Genomic DNA, 18,784 nt, shown 5'->3' on the forward strand with positions numbered 1-18,784 from the left:
AACATTGTTCCATATGTCACCTGCCTTTCTTCATATCAAAACACTCTGCTGTATCTTTAGTGGACAATGAGAGAGTGAAGTGTACGAATGCCTGCCTTGGGGACACCGAGGGAAGAGTGTTCACACAGAGGGTTCTCACGAATGCAAACACCCAAAGAAAGAGTGAGACAATCTGTGTGACAGATCAAAGCATGTGCTTTATAAAAAGCTGCTTCTGTTAGACACTAGTTATGCCTCTTGAAGGGGAAGCGATGGAGGGGTGACAGGAGTCCCTCGAGATGTGTGTGGTAAGGGGACTGGGAGAAGAGCCTGTCCCTCCTCTCATTTCTGGCCCCTGCCCCACCTCGTGAGGGCTTACAGTCCTCAGGGCATGATGAAGAGAACATGCTAAGATCATCTGGTCATTTGTTAGATTGGGGAGTGAGTGAAATACCCCTTCTATATCTCTAAGGAGCCGGAAAGCTTGTTGGTTCTTTGAACAAGGGAGACTTGTGCCTCTAGCTCCAGATTTGAAAATCCAGTATATGATTGAATTAAATTGTATGATATGTGACATATATGCCAATAAAATATTTTTACAAATAATTTTCATTGGGCAAATTTGCTGCAAAGGACTTTGTGGCAGTCACACAATTTGTCAATTTGAGGGAAGGGGTGGAGTCTAGCCTGTCAATCAGGTCATAGTCAGTCATGCCTCCGTGTGGGCATGGCTTTCTCCTGAGGATTCTGGGAACTCTTGTCTTCCTTCCTGGAGGTGGGACACACTCTGTCTGTTTCACATTCCTGATGACACGCCACGTGTAGCAATGCTAATGGCAACCAAAGCCCTAGAGATGCTTCCACCACCACTGGAGCCAAAGGACTTTCCACCCACACGTCTGTGCTTTTCCTGCATTAGACATCATTCAATGAGAATTCTAAAGTGCATTCCATATTTTCTCCCCTTTTGACCAGAATTCTGCAGTGGAATCTTTGATTGAAACAGTAATGAAAAAGTGGAGAGCAAATGTTTTGAGAATGATTGGGGCAGGGAATGTATGGATGTGCTTTATACAATTGATGTATGTATATGTATGGATTGTGATAAGAGTTGTATGAGTCCCTAATAAAATGTTAAAAAAAGAAAAGAGGGGAAAAAATGATTAGGGCAAAGACTGTACAGATGTGCTTTATACAATTGATGTATGTAAATGTATGAACTGTGATAAGAGTTGTATGAGCCCCTAATAAATTGTTAAAAAAAAAAAAAAGAAACAGTAATGAAAGTAGGTCACCATCCAGTTCTGGTCTCATGGCAAAGAGGCAGCTATTCATGGAGGGAGTTAGCCACACATTTCTTCCTCCTCTTCCTGACTTTCCTTTTTTTTCTGTTGCTCCGGGTAAAAAGAGGCCAGTTACTGTACCTTGGGTGCCTACTTGCAAGCTTTTAAGACTCCAGGCACTATGAAGGAAGGCAACTAGGAGGTTGATTCCAGTTCATGGTGACCCCACTTAGGACAGAGGGAAGCCCTACCAGTCCTGTCATCCACACACCACTTCTGTGTTGAGGCCCGTCATTGCAGCCACCACACCATGCCATGTCCTGGAGGGTCTTTCTCTTTGTCACTCACCCTCTGCTTTGCCAGGCCGGGGACTGGTCCTCCCCCTCACCCCCCCATAGCATGTCCAAAGTACATGAGGAGCCATAGGAATTTGAATGCTAATTTATGTAAATCGCTATAGTACTCAAGAAGTGTTGTGTAGAACATAAAAACGTCTTTTAAAAATGTGGCAGTGTCTATCATGCCATTTTCAAGGGCTCTAGGTTATATGCTGGATGGCTAACAGCATGGTCATCAGTTCTAAACTACAAGCTGCTCCTCCCGAGAAAGATGAGGCTTTCTGTACCTGTAAAGATGTACAGTCTCGGAAAATCTATAGGATATTGATGAGTCAGAACTGACTTGATGGCAATGCCGGTTTTGCTTCTCAGCCGCTGTCCCGGTAGTTAGTGGTGCTCTCTGGTCTTTGCTACAGGGAGAATGCAAAGCTTGAGAAGACATTTAAGAATATGAAGCTCTCCCCCAAACCTGCAGTTTTGGAACTAGAAAAAAAAAGAGGACAGCCAGAAACATGAGCACCCTCATTCTCTTTGTTACTAAGTCTACGTCTAAGAATTTCAAAGAAATGTCATTCACCTGGACCCACAAATCCCTATTCTGAAACATGTGTACCCGGTACCGTTCATAAAATACAATAAAAAAACACCAAAATATTCAACACGATTTACAATTTGTTTTACAAAGTAAAATATGTCAATACATTAAAGAATATAATGTAGCCTTGAAATAATGGTGAAAGCTACGCACATTAAACAGATATTGATGGAATGCCTACTGGGTATGAGCCGATGTGCAATGTGCTTCAGAAACTGCTCCCTGAAGGGAGCGTGCCAGTTGCAACAACAACAAAAACGAGTACATTCCCCACTGAGGAGTACATGCCCCACTGCGAGAGCACTGCTGCTGTCAGCTGGACATCACAGGACACATGACAGTGACCTCTTCAAAGCATTGAAAAGTAAAGATGTCACTTTGGGGACTAGGGTGGGCCTGACCCGAGCCATGGTGTATACAGCCACTTCATATGCATGTGAAAGCCGGCCTGTGACTAATTGATGTATGAGAACTACGGCATTGGTGAAGAATCTTAAAATGCTGTCAACTGCCGGAAAAACGAATGGGTCAGTCTTGGAAGAAGTACAAGCAGATGCATCCTAGGTAAGATGGCGTACTTGGACATGGATTAGGAAGGAACCGTCCTTGGAGAAGGGCATCACACTTGGCAAAGTCGAAGGTCAGTGAAACAGAGGAGACCCTCCATGAGACGGACTGACACAGCGGCTGCAGCGGTGGGCTGACGACGTAACGCTCGGGAGAAGGACATGGCCCGGGCAGTATTTTCTGCTATCCACAGGGCTGTTCCAAGTCGGGGTTGCCTGAATGACACATAACAACCCATTTCCCACGCAAATATATGCCTGCTTTTCAGACACACATTTTAAAGTTGCATACATACTTTAAAGCCTCAATAATACATACTTTCATGGGCAAGAGTACTCCATAGTTGTAAAGAGTCTTTCTCCATCATTTGCCATGGTTTTTGGACAGACGTCATGGAGTCTTTTGTCACAGTTAGAAACCACTGTGAGAGCATCCCAGGCATATCTTCACCTCTGAAATACTTCAACCAATCACATGTGGGAGTGCATTCTTGGTCCCCAGAGAAACTTAAACATCTGGAATCATCTTGCTCAATACTCTGGTTTATAACTGTAAGTTCAATATCTAAGTCAACAATTTATATCGAAAGTAATACATTTTTTTTTAAATATCACAGTGCTTTATACTTACAAGTCCGCAATGATTTTGCTCAAACAATCTATATTGTTTTCTAGGAACTTCAGGGCCCTGGCTACACTTCAAACTCTTCTTTAAAACCACGTCTCCTGCACTCATCCTCTGCTGTCCGTTCCCACTCTAACGTCCCATCTTCCCAGTCTTCAGGCAGCTTCCTGTCGCATGTAAGTCACAAGTCTTACAATCCATAGAGGCAGTGCTGTTATGTATAAATAATGACATCTGCAACACGTGAGTACTTTTAAATTGGGGAGAATTTCACTAAAAAGTAATACACTTTCAAAGAGTAGATTTTAGATTTACACATTTCACTACATATTTATATATTTCCCTATATATCCAACATAGGTCAGATGAATGGAAAGCCTTTCATTACTATTTGTTGTTTTATCTGGGGAAAACAAGCAGGTGTCTATTCAGTGTGAGTAATGTCAGCAATAGTTATAATTATTAAAGTAAATTTTTTACTAGCCCTATAGTCAATTCTTTGGGATTTTTGACCGTCCCAACATCAGAATTACAAAAGGAACATTGAGATGGCTAAAATTTAATACTCTATCAAGATGAAAATAAATTGTTGTATATTATTTTTCATGAACTCTGTGTGACATTACAACATAAAATGTTATTAATCATAAATCATCTTTTTGCCTTTAGTTAAAATACTAGCAACTTTCAAACATTTTTAGAATTTTCATACTTGTAAATCTTAGGGAAAATATTCATGTTATTTCAAATACGCCTTTAGCACTTCTGAAGATAGATATTTATGGAGCTGTTAATCCAATAATCAACCAATGTCCCAGCTCTAAGGACGTAATAAGCCTTATTCCATTAATCAGTCTGATATCTGACATGATCAACAGTAGCTTGGGAGTAATTCTCTCATACCAATTACATGACATTTATGGAAATCAGACAGAGAGCTGAAATGGACTGCTCTCACCACACATAGACTAGTTTAATGCTTATGAAATTAAGTGTAAAATTGTTTTGCTGGTGGTCATCTCTTTCTAATCAATATGTCCGTGCCATTATGGAGGAGAACACCAACTTGCACACAGGAGTTACTCAAAAGTTGTTTATTTCTAAAAAAAAAAGAAGAAAAGTTTACTGTGTGGAATTTTTTTCTGCTCTTAAATATTCATATCTTGAGTTTGAATCAGTTATTTTTGCTTCTCTTCATTACTTTTAAAATCCCCTACTAAGTTTTTAGTGAATACTTCCTGTATATACTCAAGTACAAGCTGATCTAAATATCAGTTGAGGCACACAATTTTACCACAAAAACTGCATTAAAAATGTGCTGAAAAACTCAGTTTAACACCTTCCTGTCATGAGGGAGGAGGGAGCAGGGAGGGAGGGGGAAAATGAGGAACTGATGCCAGGGGCATAAGTTGAGAGCAAATGTTTTGAGAATGATGAGGGCAATGAATGTACAGACGTGCTTTACACAATTGATGTACGTATGGATTGTGATAAGAGTTGTATGAGCCCCTAATAAAATGATTTTTAAAAAAACACCTTTCTAACACTATCTCTGAAGACAAATGTGTGCATAAGCAAATGTGATGAAGAAAGCTGATGGTACCTGGCTATCAAAAGATGTAGTGTCTGGGGTCTTAAAGACTTGCAGGTAAACAAGTGGCCATCTATCTGAGAAGCAACAAAGCCCACATGAAGAAGCACACCAGCCTGTGTGACCACGAGGTATAGAAGGGACCAGGTATCAGGCATCAAAGAACAAAAAATCTTATCAGTGGGTACCCACCTCCCCGATATGATCACTGAAGGCAAATGAGTGCATAAGCAAATGTGGTGAAGAAAGCTGATGTTGCCCAGCTATCAGAAGATACAGCATCTGGGGTCTTAAAGGCTTGAAGATAAACAAGAAGCCATATAGCTCAAAAGGAACAAAGCCCACATGGTAGAAGCACACCAGCCTGTGTGACCACAAGGTGTCAAAGGGATCCAGGTATCAGGCATCAAAGAACAAAAAATCATATCATTGTAAATTAGGGTGAGTGCAGAGTGGAGACCCAAGGCCCATCTGTAGGCAGCTGGACACCCCCTAGCAGAAGGGTCTTGGGGAGGAGACGAGCCAGTCAGGGTGTGATGTAGCAACGATGAAATATACAACTTTCCTCTAGTTCTTAAATGCTTCCTCCCCCCCACTATCATGATCCCAGTTCTACCTTACAAATCTGGCTAGACCAGAAGATGTGCATTGGTACAAATAGGAACTGGAAACACAGGGAGTCCAGTGTTTCAGGACCAGTGATGAGAGTGGCAATACCTGGAGAGTGGAGGGAAGGTAGGGTAGAAAGGGGGATCTGATAACCAGGGTCTACATATAACCTCCTCCCTAGGGGACAGACAACAGAAAAGTAGGTGAAGGGAAACGTTGGACAGTGTAAGATATGGCAAAATAATAATTTGTAAATTATCAAGAGTTGATGAGGAAGCAGGAAGCAGGGAGGGAGGGGGAAAATGCGGTGATATCAAGGGCTCAAGTAGAAAGAAAATGTTTTGAGAATGATGATGGCAGCAGATGTACAGATGTGCTTGAAACATTGGATGTATGTGTGGATTGTGATAAGAATTGTTCAAGCCCCCAATAAAATGATTTTAAAAACCCGGCTTATACACAAGTATGTATGATAAGTCAGTACAGATGCTTTTTTTACTAGGGAGGTCAGCTTTTTAAAAATTGCATGTGTTACAAGCATTTTCTCCCCTGTTTCACACAAGTTAAAGTGTAAAAAGGGGGGTAAAGAAGGGATATCCTGGCCTTCAGGAGTATACGAGGCCTCCTGTTTCTGAGCCTTTCTGGAATACTCCAATGCAGAGAAGCTTGCTTCTTGCTAGCTACCTTCTTTGGAGTTACTTTGAGTCTCAGCTTTCTGAGTTCTGCTAAGTCAGTAATGAGTTAACCATTTGCTTCCATCTTTCAAAACGTTGTTATCATTGTTCATTAATGTCCTTTCATCTTTCTTCTTTAACTTTATTAGTTCTTTAATGTTACCACTGTGAGGTTTCAGCTAGAGCAGAAATACATGCCAGGTTTCATGTTTGGAAGTAGAACTATGCATTGTCTTACATTGCTCCTTCATTTTGCCTTTTAATTCATATTCATATTCATAATTTGGAGAAATTAAGTGACTTAAAAAGAGTTCAAACAACCAAAACAGTTGAGCCAAGACTTAACCACTAAGCCCCCAAACAGCTCAGAAGGCAGGCAAGGACAGGAAGTAAAGGAGATTGGAAACAGGGAATTCAGAGAGGATGTGGGAAGGGCGCCATTATACATTGAGAGGATTGCAACCAATGTCAAGAAACAATGTGTATAAATTGTTGAATGGAAAACTAATCTGCTCTTTAAAGTTTCACACAAGTTACAATAAAATGTAAAAGGGGGAAAAAGAATTAATCAGATACCTTGTGGTTTTAACCATTTATATTGGTACTGACTCTCTACCCTATACTGCTGACATGATTTTTTTATAGCATAATTGTAATAATTACTGAAGTACACAGATACTCAGCCTGAACTAATCATTATTTCTTTCTTTCTTTGTGATTAAAGATAATACAATTGTAGAGCTTCAGAGGTTGATTATCTACTTTGTGTTATAAATGAGAAAATAAATTGGCACAAGCTCAATCACCAACATGAATATGTATATGTACATATACATATTCATTACCCCTACTGTAGAGCCCTGGACCTCCACGCTATCCGTTCTGGAAGGGGTGTCAAGATGCAATGCAGTTGACTTCTGAATCCATTTTTCCCATAAGAAATAACTGAAAACAGATTAATCCGTTCTTGCCTTTTTAATACAAAACATTACACAGAAGTTTCAAGGTAAATAAGTTCAGAGTTAAATAATACAATTTAAATAAGAAACACAACATTTAACAAAGTTTTTAACAACTACAGTAGGGCCCATCTCTTGAGATTGATGAGGATCTGAATCTGTGGCACGGATGTGGAGAGGAGGGATGGAGGGAGGGCCACTGTTTGGAAGGGAAATCCCCTTCCATGAAGTCAACTGATAGCTGCTTTCCAGGAGGTTTTTTTTTCCCCCTTCTTTGTCTTTTTTCACTAGGATTAGACTGGTTTTCTAAAAAAAAATCTGTCTGATGTGGTCTGCTGTTGGCGTTTCCTTAAGTGTTCTCTAAAAGGGTTTACTAAATTATCATCAATAATATCGATAACACGGTTAACCAGTTCCTTATCATGATTCTTTTCAAAAAACTCTTTCTTAGGACCCATTTTTTTTAATCTAAAAACAGTACAAAAAGTCACAAAAACTAAGAAAATTATAGCAAAGCACTGGGAACACAGCTGCAAAAGGTGTAAACAGCGCGTGCTAACAATGCCAGCTGACTGCTGGGTGACTGACACAGGAACTGCTTTTGTTTACAAAACCACATGCGTCGGGTCAGATTCCGACGTGATGGTCAAGCTCCGATGCTTAATGTTCTGGACATTGTGCATCAGAGTTCAGTCATGTCGAGCACTGAGGGGGTGGAGTCCCGGGGTTCTACTGTAGTTCTGGACCATCGGTTGCCGCTTGACATGGTTGAATGTTGACTAGTTCTTTTTAGGACAGTGACCGTGTTCTTCCCATCTTATTTTGATGCTTTCTGTGTCATTCGGTATTTTGCCAGCAGAATCTTTCAGTATTGCAACTCAAAACTTGACTTTTTTCTTTAGTTCTTTCAGATTGAGATATGCTGAAATGTGTTCATTTGGGATTTTCTAACTCTAGATCTTTGCAAATTTCATGAGAATGAAAGGATACTCTGTCCTTTGGAGCTGTTCTTTGAAATTTTCTGTTCAGCTCTTGGGTGTGATCATTTCTTAATAAGATCGCATTTCTATTCCCGTTTTCCTGTCTCACACACACATAATTTTGAGCAAATTATCTTAAGCTTTATTTGTCTCCATTTTATCATCTCTAAAATGGAGATAATAATCTCTCTCTTACTGAGTTGTTTGGGAGGTGAAACTGGATGATAAGCATTAGATAATGTATTAATTATCCTAACAATCTGAATGATAAGTGAGATCTGTAAAGAGAAAGCTGAGGGATAAATGTAATTTTTAAAATAAATGTAATCCTTTATTTTAATTGGCTTTTTAAAATCATTTTATTAAGGGCTCATACAACTCTTATCACAATCCATACATACATCAATTGTGTAAAGCACATTTGTACATTCATTTCCCTCATGATTCTCAAGACATTTGCTCTCCACCTGAACCCCTGGCATCAGCATCTCATTTTTCCCCTCCCTCTCCGTTCCCTCTTCCCTCATGAAGCCTTGATAATTTATAAATTATTATTTTGTCATATCTTGCCCTGTCCAACGTCTCCCTTTACCCATGTTTCTGTTGTCCATCCCCCAGGGAGGAGGTCACATGTAGATCCTTGTATAAATGTAATCTTGAACTTGGTACTAAATGCCTAACAAAACAAGGCACTGGACATGAACATTGAGGCTCAGCAAATCCTTGTGGAAAAAGCACAAGCAGCCTCAGCTGATAGGTAATCTAACTAGCCTGCAGTTCTGTGTCTGGTACATCCCATTTGTTTTCCCTTTTGACCAATTTTCAGTTTGTTCTAGCTTTTATTATGCTTTAAAAAAATTATTAGGGACTCATACAACTCTTATCACAATCCACACATACATCAATTGTGTAAAGCACATCTGTACATTGTTTGGCCTCATCACTCTCATATTCTGCTTTTTTAAATTGATGCTTCCGGTGGTTTATTTGGCTGTTGTAGTCACTGGCAAGGGTAGGGAGACTTCATTGTTTCCTTGTGTGAAATCCAGGATAGGTAACTCGATAGAGACAGTAACTAGAAGAGTAGTTTCTTAGGGTTTTGAAATGGTGGGAAATGGGATATTAATGAGGATAAAAATGAAGAAAATTGATTGTGGTGGTGATTGTATAACTTTCATTTTCTTTAATCATTTTATTTGTAACTCTTTTTAATACATTCAAACCATTGGAAATCAAAGAGTAAAAAAGAGAATAAGAATAATAAAAATTACAAGAATAGTATCCAGATCTGCTGTGGTCAGAAATGTCCCAGAATATTTTATATTTCACTTTAGGTATTCCAGTTTGAAAGAATCATTGATTATCCAGAGTCTTCTTTTTAAAAGGACAGCCAGAGGTCTGAAGGACATGAGTCTGTGCCATAGGAAAAAGTGGGCAAATTGAGAATGCTTAGATTAAAAAAGTAGACAAATTGAGAATGCTTAGCTTGTGTTGTGTGTAGGGGAGTAGAGTGGGAGCAGAGATTGGAATGGTAAGTAGCCATTTATAAAGGATAATCATGTTAGACTTGTCGTGCATGCTGTATGGAGGTGAACTCTGACCAGGAATGGACATTGCATAGAGGCAGATTCAACTTAGTAAGTTTGTCTTTCAAAAACTTAAGCCATTAGAGTGCCATTACCAAATAGATGGCCACCTTTGATTTGTAATAAGCAAACATAGGCCAGATAAGCATAGTACAGGGATGCCAAAGGGAATTCATCATCATGCCCAACTTCAGGACCCCTCCACACTGATATTTCTGTAATGAACAGTAATATTGTAATAAATTATGGGTTATTTTCAATGCTTTATACAGAGAACTTCTCAAGAAGAAGGACACAGTAGGAGGGTTTGCTTTACCTGACTTTAGCACCTATAATACAGCCACAGTGGTCAAAACTGCATGATATTGGTGTAATGACAGATACTCAGACCAATGGAAAATAACTGAAAACCCAGAAATAAATCATTAGCATATAGACAACTGATCTTTGATAAGGGCCCAAAATATAACAAATGGGAAGCAGATACCTCTTCAATAAGTGGTGCTAGGAAAAAATTGATTCTACCTGCAGAAAAAAGAAGCAAGACCTTCACCTCACTCCATGCACAAGAATAAAATCAAGGTGGATCACAGACCTAGAGGTAAAACCCCAAACTTATAGGGCCACCAATGAGGGAATTGGGACAAACCTGAGAACTTTGGTGCAGGGAAAACATAGACTATCAGAAATAGGGAAAGACCCAAATACAGAGGAGGCACAAATTGACAAGTGGGATATACTGAAGATAAAACACCTGTGCACATCGAAAGAATTCACCGAGAGTAATAAGAGAGCCCACATACTGAGTAAACCTCTTTAGCAATGACATATGAGACAAAGGTCTTATCACTAAAATCTACAATACTCTGCTCGCTTCCAAAAAGAAAAAAACATTGCCCACGGAGGAGGCGGGCAAAGGACCTGAACACAAGTTTCACAAGGGCAGCAATCCAAATGCCCAATAAATATGAGAAAATGTTCCCAATAACAAACCATAAGAGAAATGCAAATTAAAACAACAATGAGATACCTACCACCTAACACCCTCAAAGGTAGCCCAATTCAAAAAATCAGAAATCAACAAGTGTTGGAGGGGCTGTGGTGAGATAGGAACTCTCATTCACTGCTGGTGGACCTGTAGGTATGTATAGCCACTATGGAAATTGATTTGGCAATATCTAAAGCAGATGAAAATTGAGCTACCATATGACCCAGCAATCCCCCTACTGGACATATACCCAGAATAGGCAAGAAACGAACCACAGCCAGACATCTCTGCGCCCATGTTCATCGCGGCACAGTTCACAATCGCAAGGAGTTGGAAACAACCCAAATTCCCATCAACTGATAAGTAGATTAAAAATCTGTGGTACATACATCCATACAATGGAGTGCTATGCATCACTAAAAATCAGTGATGAATGAATGAAGTACATCACTACATGGGAAGAACTGGAGGAAATCATGCTAAGCAAAGTGAGCCAAGCACAAAAGGAGGTTAAGTACAACATGGGTCTGCTGAGGTAAGCTTAAAAAAAAAACTGCAAAGGAGACATAGGGAAAAAGCTACTGTATACAAACATTCCTGAGGTGAGGTCCAGGTAGTTTGGCAGGGGCCAGACCAAATGCAGGGATACATATAGTAGCCAGTGAGCTAGGGATGTGCACATGATAGGAAGGGAAGGGACTAAAGGTATACATGTGACGTGATGGGCGGACCCTAGATTCATGTAACAGAACAGCAGGGGAGCAGAGCAAGGAAGTATCGAGGGAATACCAAAAATAGACTTTGGGGCCAGGGTGTGGCACCCCATCAGACTCGACCAGAAAACACTCCTAAAGGTCAGCAAACAGATCTTGATCTATTTACAGGCTTTTCTCTTATTTTGTTACTGGTTTTCTGTTTTGTTTTCTTTTGTTACTTTGTTTTGCTCTATCTTGTTTTTTTGTGCATGTTATTATCTTTGCAGGTCAATCTAGTTAAGATAGGCTGGATAAACAATCTGGAGGAGAAAACAATGGGACCAACAGTTCCAGGGAGACATGGGAGACGGGGTGGTGCGGAAAGGTAGTAGTGTTAACAAACCCAGGGAAAAGGGAACAACAAGTGATCCAAAATCAGTGGCCAGGAGGGTGTAAGAGGCCTGGTAGGGCTCGATCAAGGGCAGTGTAACTGAGAGGATAATCATTGTACATGTCCCCCAATAAAATGATTTAATTTAAAAATGACTATGGGGAGCCAACCCTAATATCAGCTATGTGGATCCCCCTCCCCCTGCACCAGAAGAATACACTTCAGAGGACAGCACTGAAGCTGCAGCTTAGGGAGAGGGGCACGTATGATTAGAGCACACCGGAGAAATGAAGAGGGAAGGGGAGTGAAGATAACACAGGAGAAACAGAGATGGAAGAAAGGAACTGGGAAGGGGCCGTGTCAACCAACCCAGGGACAAGGGAACAACAGTGAACTAAAATCAATGGAGAGAATGGTGTAAGAGGCCTAGTGGAGCATAATCAAAGGCAATAACAGTGAGGAATTACTGAACCCGGATGAAGGTTGAACATGATAGTGGGAAAAGAGGAAAGCAAAAGGAAATCAAAGAAAGAACTAGGAAGCAAAGGACATTTATAGAGGTCTAAATATAGGCATGTTCATATGTAAATATATTTATATATAACGACAGGGAAATAGATCTATGTTAAGTATTAAGGTAGCAGATGGACATTGGACCTCAACTCAAGTACTCCCTCACCATAAGAACACTTTGTTCTAATAATCCAGCATTCCATGATGCTCACCTTCCCAACACAATCGCTGAAAACAAAGCAGGCACATAAGCAAATGTGGTGAAGAAAGCTGATGGTGCCCAGCTATCAAAAGATATAGTGTCGGGAGTCTTAAAGGTTTGAAGATAAACAAGTGGCCATCTAGCTGAGAAGCAACAAAGTCCACATGGAAGAAGCATACCAGTCTGTGTGATTATGAGGTGTTGATGGGATCAGGTGTCAGGCATCTAAGACCCAAAGACCCAGAACAAAATCATACCAATTTGAATGGGGGGGGGGGGCGGGGGAGGAACAGGCACAGAGTGGAGACCCAAAGCCCATCTGTAGACAATTGGACATCCCCTTACAGAAGGGTCACAAGGAAGAGAGGAGCCAGTCAGGGTGGAGTATAGCACCGATGAAACATACAACTTTCCTCTAGTTCTTTGATGCTTCCTCCCCACCCCCACCCCCCACTATCATGACATCAAGTCTACCTTAGAAATCTGACTAAACCAGAGCATGTGCATTGCTACAGATCGGAGCCTTCAACACACAGAATCCAGGACAGATAAATCTCCTCAGGACCAATAAGGATTGATTAACATAGAACCCCCTCCCAGGGGGATGAACACAGAAATGTGGGTGAAGGGAGACAGAGGATGACGTAAGATATGAAAATAATAATTATAATTTATCAAGCGTTCACGAGGGAGGATGGGGCAGAGAGGAGAAAAAAGGAGGAGCTGACATAAAGGGCTCAAGTAGAAAAAAATGCTTTGAAAATGATGATGACAACAAATGTAGAAATGTGCTTGACACAATGGATGGATGTATGAATTGTGATAAGAGTTCCCAATAAAATGATTTTTTAAAAGAAAATTATGAAGAGCTTGCATTTTCGTTGGAGGAGCAATTGTTATTTCAAAAGTTGAAAAACTAAGGCTGAATTCATAATACAATAATATCAGAAGGCTGGTTATGTGTAATTACTAGATGAATGGTAGACAGGAGTGATTTTCTACCTTATCTGCTTTGTAGATCACCAGTTACCAAGAACTGATAACAAAAAAAGACTGATGTATCTGTTTGTAGGAGATTATATTGCTCACTTATCTTAAATGCCAAAGTGGTAAAAGATAACAGGGCCTAGGTGCTGTGTTGAAATTTCTAAAATTAGAGTGACTGAACATTGCAGTACCATAAAGTTATGGTTAAAACTTTATAAAATTTTATTTCGTATTGGCTATTATGGCTATCAAACCAAGGATACCAACAAAAACAATAAAAGTATTTGGCAAAATTGGATCATCTGCTAGTATCTTCAGCAGGATTTTATATGTGGTTTATCGATGAGACTTGGGAGGGGAAGAAAGTATTATCAGTTATCAGCAGCTCTTGGTCAGCATGGACTCTAGAGAAAACCCAAAGGGGAAAGTGTTGCAGTGTTCACCTCGGCATCTCCTGTCTGTGGTCCATGTAGGCCCACAGTGGGGACGGATATCTCAGGCTCTGACTGAGGACGCTGAGTGACTGTCCCATGAAGGTCCTCCATCTGAGTGCCCCTGCTCACAAGCCCACTTCTGCCTGTGAGGTGACCTGCCCCCTGGCTGTGCCTGTTGAGAACCTACTTCTTATTGCTCATTGAGAGAACACTTGGTATCAGTTTGAAAATCCTATTTTTGTATTTTTCTCAGGTGTCAAATACAAGAGTTGTAAAAAGTTGGATGCCTCTTTCTTCATCACTGAAATGTGGAAAACCTCTATAGTTTCTTCTAAAACTCTGTGGAGTTTTGTAAAATTCACTTGTCTTTAAAGATAGTACTGAAATCATTTTACTTGTGTGTATTAGAAAATGTGTAATGACATGGCCAGGATATTCATATTGCATTGTTACTTTTTTAAGAGTTTAAAGAGATATATATGCTTTGACCTCCTGTATGTGCATGGATATCTGTACTCACTTAAGCATATATAAATTAGATTTAGTATTATATTGTGGGACAATTGGTTAAGCAAAATATTGGTGGTTCGATCCAGCAGCTGCTCTACGGGGAAAAACTGGGCAGTCTCCTGCAAGGACTCACATGCTGTGAGAACCCTATGGAACCATTCTAGTCTGTGCTGTAGGTCACCCTGAGTCTGAGTGGATTTGAGGGCAGTGGCTTTGCAGGGGGTATATTGATGATTGATTGGTTACTATAGATTATTTGTGGTGAGGAAGATACAGGCAGTTTTTGTTTTCCTGTTTTTGCTCTGCCACAATTTCTAATTACTTGGATTAAAGATTCATTTTGTACTAGGAATAGCGTATGAAATCTGGGGAAATAAAGTGTCTTTGTTTTCCAAATTATGTTAATTTAGCACTCTCTAAAATCTAACGCCCTCAAAGAAGACCCGACAAGAGACCTGAAGCAGCTGTTGCAAGAGTTGAGAAGCGTGATCAACGATGAACCCGCTGTGCCTCTGAGCAAGTGCGAGGAGGACGGGAGAGCGCCATCTCTAGGCGGCCTGTAAGTAGCTGTGTGCGTGCCATACTGACGCGTCCTTCAGAATGTGCAGTGAATGGTCTCGTGAATGGGCTGCCGCCATTTGGATTTCCACGTGTTCCTCTCATGGAGGTTAAGGTGTAAATCAGTTTGAAAAGTACTGATGCTGCTAAGGAAAACAGTATGAGAATGGAGGAGCTCAGTAAACATAAACCATGGAAAGAATGAGTGTAATCTTTCTATTCATGTGTAGTCCGTACAAGGCGATACCCCAAGTTGTATCTATATGGTAAATCATAATCCTCACCAACTTCATATCAACTATCTTATTTTACTCTCACACCCTTTAAGTCAGGGAAGGCAGTATTTTTTTAGTTTTTATTTATTCCATTTTACAAATAATAAGTTGTTTCCAAAGGCTGACTTACTTGCCTGCAGCTGCTATAATTGTAGTTCTAAATCTGTTGTTAATCGGTTCCAACTCATAGCAACCCTGTGTACAACAGAACAAAAGCAATGCTTGGTCCTGCACCATCCTCAGAGTCCTTCTGACGTCTGAGCGCACTGTGCAAGCACTGTGTCAATCCATCCTGTTGAGAGGCCCTTCCTCTTTTTTGCTGCCCCTCCACTTTACCAAACATGATGCCCTTCTCCAGGGACTGGTCTCTCCTGATAATATGTCCAATTACTTGAGACCAAGTCTTGCCATCCTTGCCTCTCGGGAACATCCTGTCTATACTTCTTCCAAGACAGACTTGTTTGTTCTTTTGGCTGCCCATGGTGTGGTTCAATATTCTTCGCCAGCACTGCAATGCAAATGCATTGGTTCTTCCTAATTCAATACCCAAATTTCACAAGCGTATGAGGTGATTGAATATACATGATGTGGTAGCTACATAATCTGGTGTCAATATGAGAGGATTATGAGTGAAGGGGTGGAGTCTGTTCTGTCAATCGGATCATAGACAATGAGGCCTCTGCTTGGGCATAGCCTTCTCCTGAGAATTCTGGGAAATCCTGTATTCCTTCTTGGAGGCAGGAGACATGATCTCGTACTCTGCTGACTCCCTTGGAGACTCTCTACTGACAAGGCTGACTCCCTGCAAGACATCTTGGAGGAGAAGCCACATGGACCTATCCTGATGCAGCCCTGAAAGCTGGAGAAGCCACATGGAGACCCCTGCCAGCACGGAGATGCTTACAACGCCACTGGATCCAAAGACTTCATACCCTCTGGCCTGTGATCATCCTGCATTCAGTGCCATTGCATGTGTTTCGTAAATCTGATATTGGACATATGAACTCATATCAGACTTATGGGCTTGGACTGGACTGGGTTGGGATGCTTTCTTAATGTAAAGTTATCCTTTATATGAAACTCTCTCTTATACACATATGAGTTTCTATGGGCTTGTTTCTCTAGTCTACCCAGACTAACACACATGTATTGTGTCAAGTGCACCTTAGCCCTCAAAGTAGCATTCTTGCTTTTCAATACTTTAAGGAGGTCTGTGCAGCGTATTTGCCCAGTACAATGCGACCTTTGATCTCTTGACTACTTTCATGAGTGTTCATTGTGGATTCAAGCAAGATGAAATTCTTGACAACTCCAATTTTTCTCTGTTTATCATGATGTTAGCTTTTGGTCCAGTTGTGAGGATTTTGTTTACTTTGCATTGTCATCCATACTGCAGGCTGCAGTCCTTGATCTTCATCAGCAAGTACTTCAAGTCCTCCTCACTTTCAGCAAGCAAGGTTGTGCCTTCTGCATATTTCAGATTGTTAATAAGCTTTTTCCTAATCCTAATGCCGCATTCTTCATATAATCCAACTTCTCTGATTATTTGGTCCACATATGAATTTAATAAGCGAAAGGATATAATAACCCTGACACACACCTTTCCTGATTTTAAACTATGTAGTATTCCCTTGTTCTGGTCACACAACTGCCTCTGGATCCAGGTTTCGCATGAGCAAAAGGAAGTGTTCTGGAATTCCCATTTTTCTCAAGGCTACCCATAATTTGTTATGGTCCACATTGTTGAATGCCTTTGCATAGTCAAACAGAAGTAAACATCTTTTTTTTAGCTAATAAAATTATATTGTTCAAAATGTGCAGTTGGTTGGACCTGCTCATGCATCTTCACTGGCCGCTGGGGCGTCTCCACCCTTGGTGTTCCTGGTGTCAATGACTTGAGCTCTGTGCTTTGAAACCAGCTGATAAGCCCTTTACTCAGCAGCGCCTGGAGGGCTGCCCTGGCCAGGGAACTGGGATCTTCAGTCTGTGAGACAACAGCTGGGGTGATAAGCTTATATTGGGGAATTTCTTTACAGAGCTTGTCATATGTGGCTTTGTCAGACAAGACCAGGTTACTGAGCTTGTCCCGAACTTTGCTTTGGACCACTTCTTCTTCTTGGCCTTGCCCCCAGATTTGTTCACTGTGTCTTTGTCCTTCTTGGCAGACTTCCCGGAATCCTTCTTCTTCTTGTCATCCTTGGGCAGCATCACGAAGCTCGAGAGCAGCTACCACCGTGGCAGCCTCGCTATGATGTCGGGCAAAATGTCAGAAGTAAACATCTTTCTGGTATTCTCTGCTTTGAGCCAAGATCCATCTGACATCAGCAATGATATCCCTTTTTCCACATCGTCTTCTGAATCTGCCCTGAACCTCTGGCAGCTCCTTGTCAATGTACTGCTACAAACATTGTTGACTGATCTTCAGCAAAGTTTTACTTGCATGCGACATCACTGATGTTGTATCACTTGAGAATTCTATTGGGTCAACTTTCTTTGGAATGGGTACAAATATGGATTCCTTCCTGTCAAGTGGTCAAGTAGTTTTCTTCCAAAGTTCCTGGCATGGACAAGTGAGTGCTTCTAGTATTTAATCAGCATGTTAGAACACTTCATTCGTGTTCTATCAATTTCTGGGCCTTTGTTATTGGCTAATACTTTCAGTGCAGCTTGGACTTCTCTCTTCAGTAGCATTGGTTCTTGCTCCTGTGCCAGCTCTTAAAATGGTTCTTTTTGGTACAATGCCTATGTATTCTTTCTATTTTCTTTTGATGTTTCCTTTATCATTCCATATGTGACACTGAATTTAAATCTAGATCCCTAGAAACTACAAAATTTTCTATTTTTTTCATATCCCAATAGAAAAGACTTTGATTCTCTATATATTCATGGTAGTCATTGATATAAAATTAATAAAAGAGCAGATCACAAAAAGAGTCGGCTGGTTCACCAGCCTTTTCCCATACAAGCATGTGGGAAGCTAAAAAATGTATTCAGTTAAGGAGCACTAGTACGGAAGTGATTACCGTTGGACTGCTAACTACAAGGTCTTCTTTGAATGGATATGGTTTCTGAAACCTACAGGGACAGTTCTACTCTGCCCTATAGGCTCACCATGAGCTAGAATTGATTCGATGACAGTGAGTTTGGTTTGGGGTATTATTCAGATGACTATGTATGAAAGCATTTTAACATGATATGTGTTATATTTTTAGTGTTATAATCTGTTATACTGTTCTTTCGATTATGTCAAATATCTAAAAATGATACTTTCTGAAATAATATTTATATTTAAACAATCTTCATTTCCTTAAGATGTTTAGTCAGTATATATTAGCCCCTATGCCAAAATATTATAGATGTATAGAACTGGTGTAATGGCTTATCAGGGTATTGTGATGATAAGCAGGTTGAAGGGAAATGCAGAGCACATAACAAATTCAGGAGTG

General features: G+C 40.5%; 1 protein-coding gene and 1 pseudogene across 2 annotated transcripts in view; one reads left to right on the forward strand and one right to left on the reverse strand.

Annotated features, from left to right (window-relative positions):
- Positions 1–18,784, forward strand: part of CCDC158 (coiled-coil domain containing 158) — a 78,560-nt gene that overhangs the window by 41,620 nt on the left and 18,156 nt on the right. For both annotated transcript variants that reach the window (XM_075544172.1, XM_075544171.1), the window contains 2 exons: positions 3,437–3,562; positions 14,916–15,064. In XM_075544172.1, coding sequence (XP_075400287.1) covers positions 3,437–3,562; positions 14,916–15,064 — 275 coding nt within the window. The remainder of the gene's footprint in view (positions 1–3,436; positions 3,563–14,915; positions 15,065–18,784) is intronic.
- On the reverse strand, positions 17,174–17,546 carry LOC142443605 (small ribosomal subunit protein eS25 pseudogene; annotated as a pseudogene).

This window comes from Tenrec ecaudatus, chromosome 3 (genome assembly GCF_050624435.1).
Source record: "Tenrec ecaudatus isolate mTenEca1 chromosome 3, mTenEca1.hap1, whole genome shotgun sequence".
In the NCBI taxonomy this organism is placed as follows: Eukaryota; Metazoa; Chordata; class Mammalia; order Afrosoricida; family Tenrecidae; genus Tenrec; species Tenrec ecaudatus.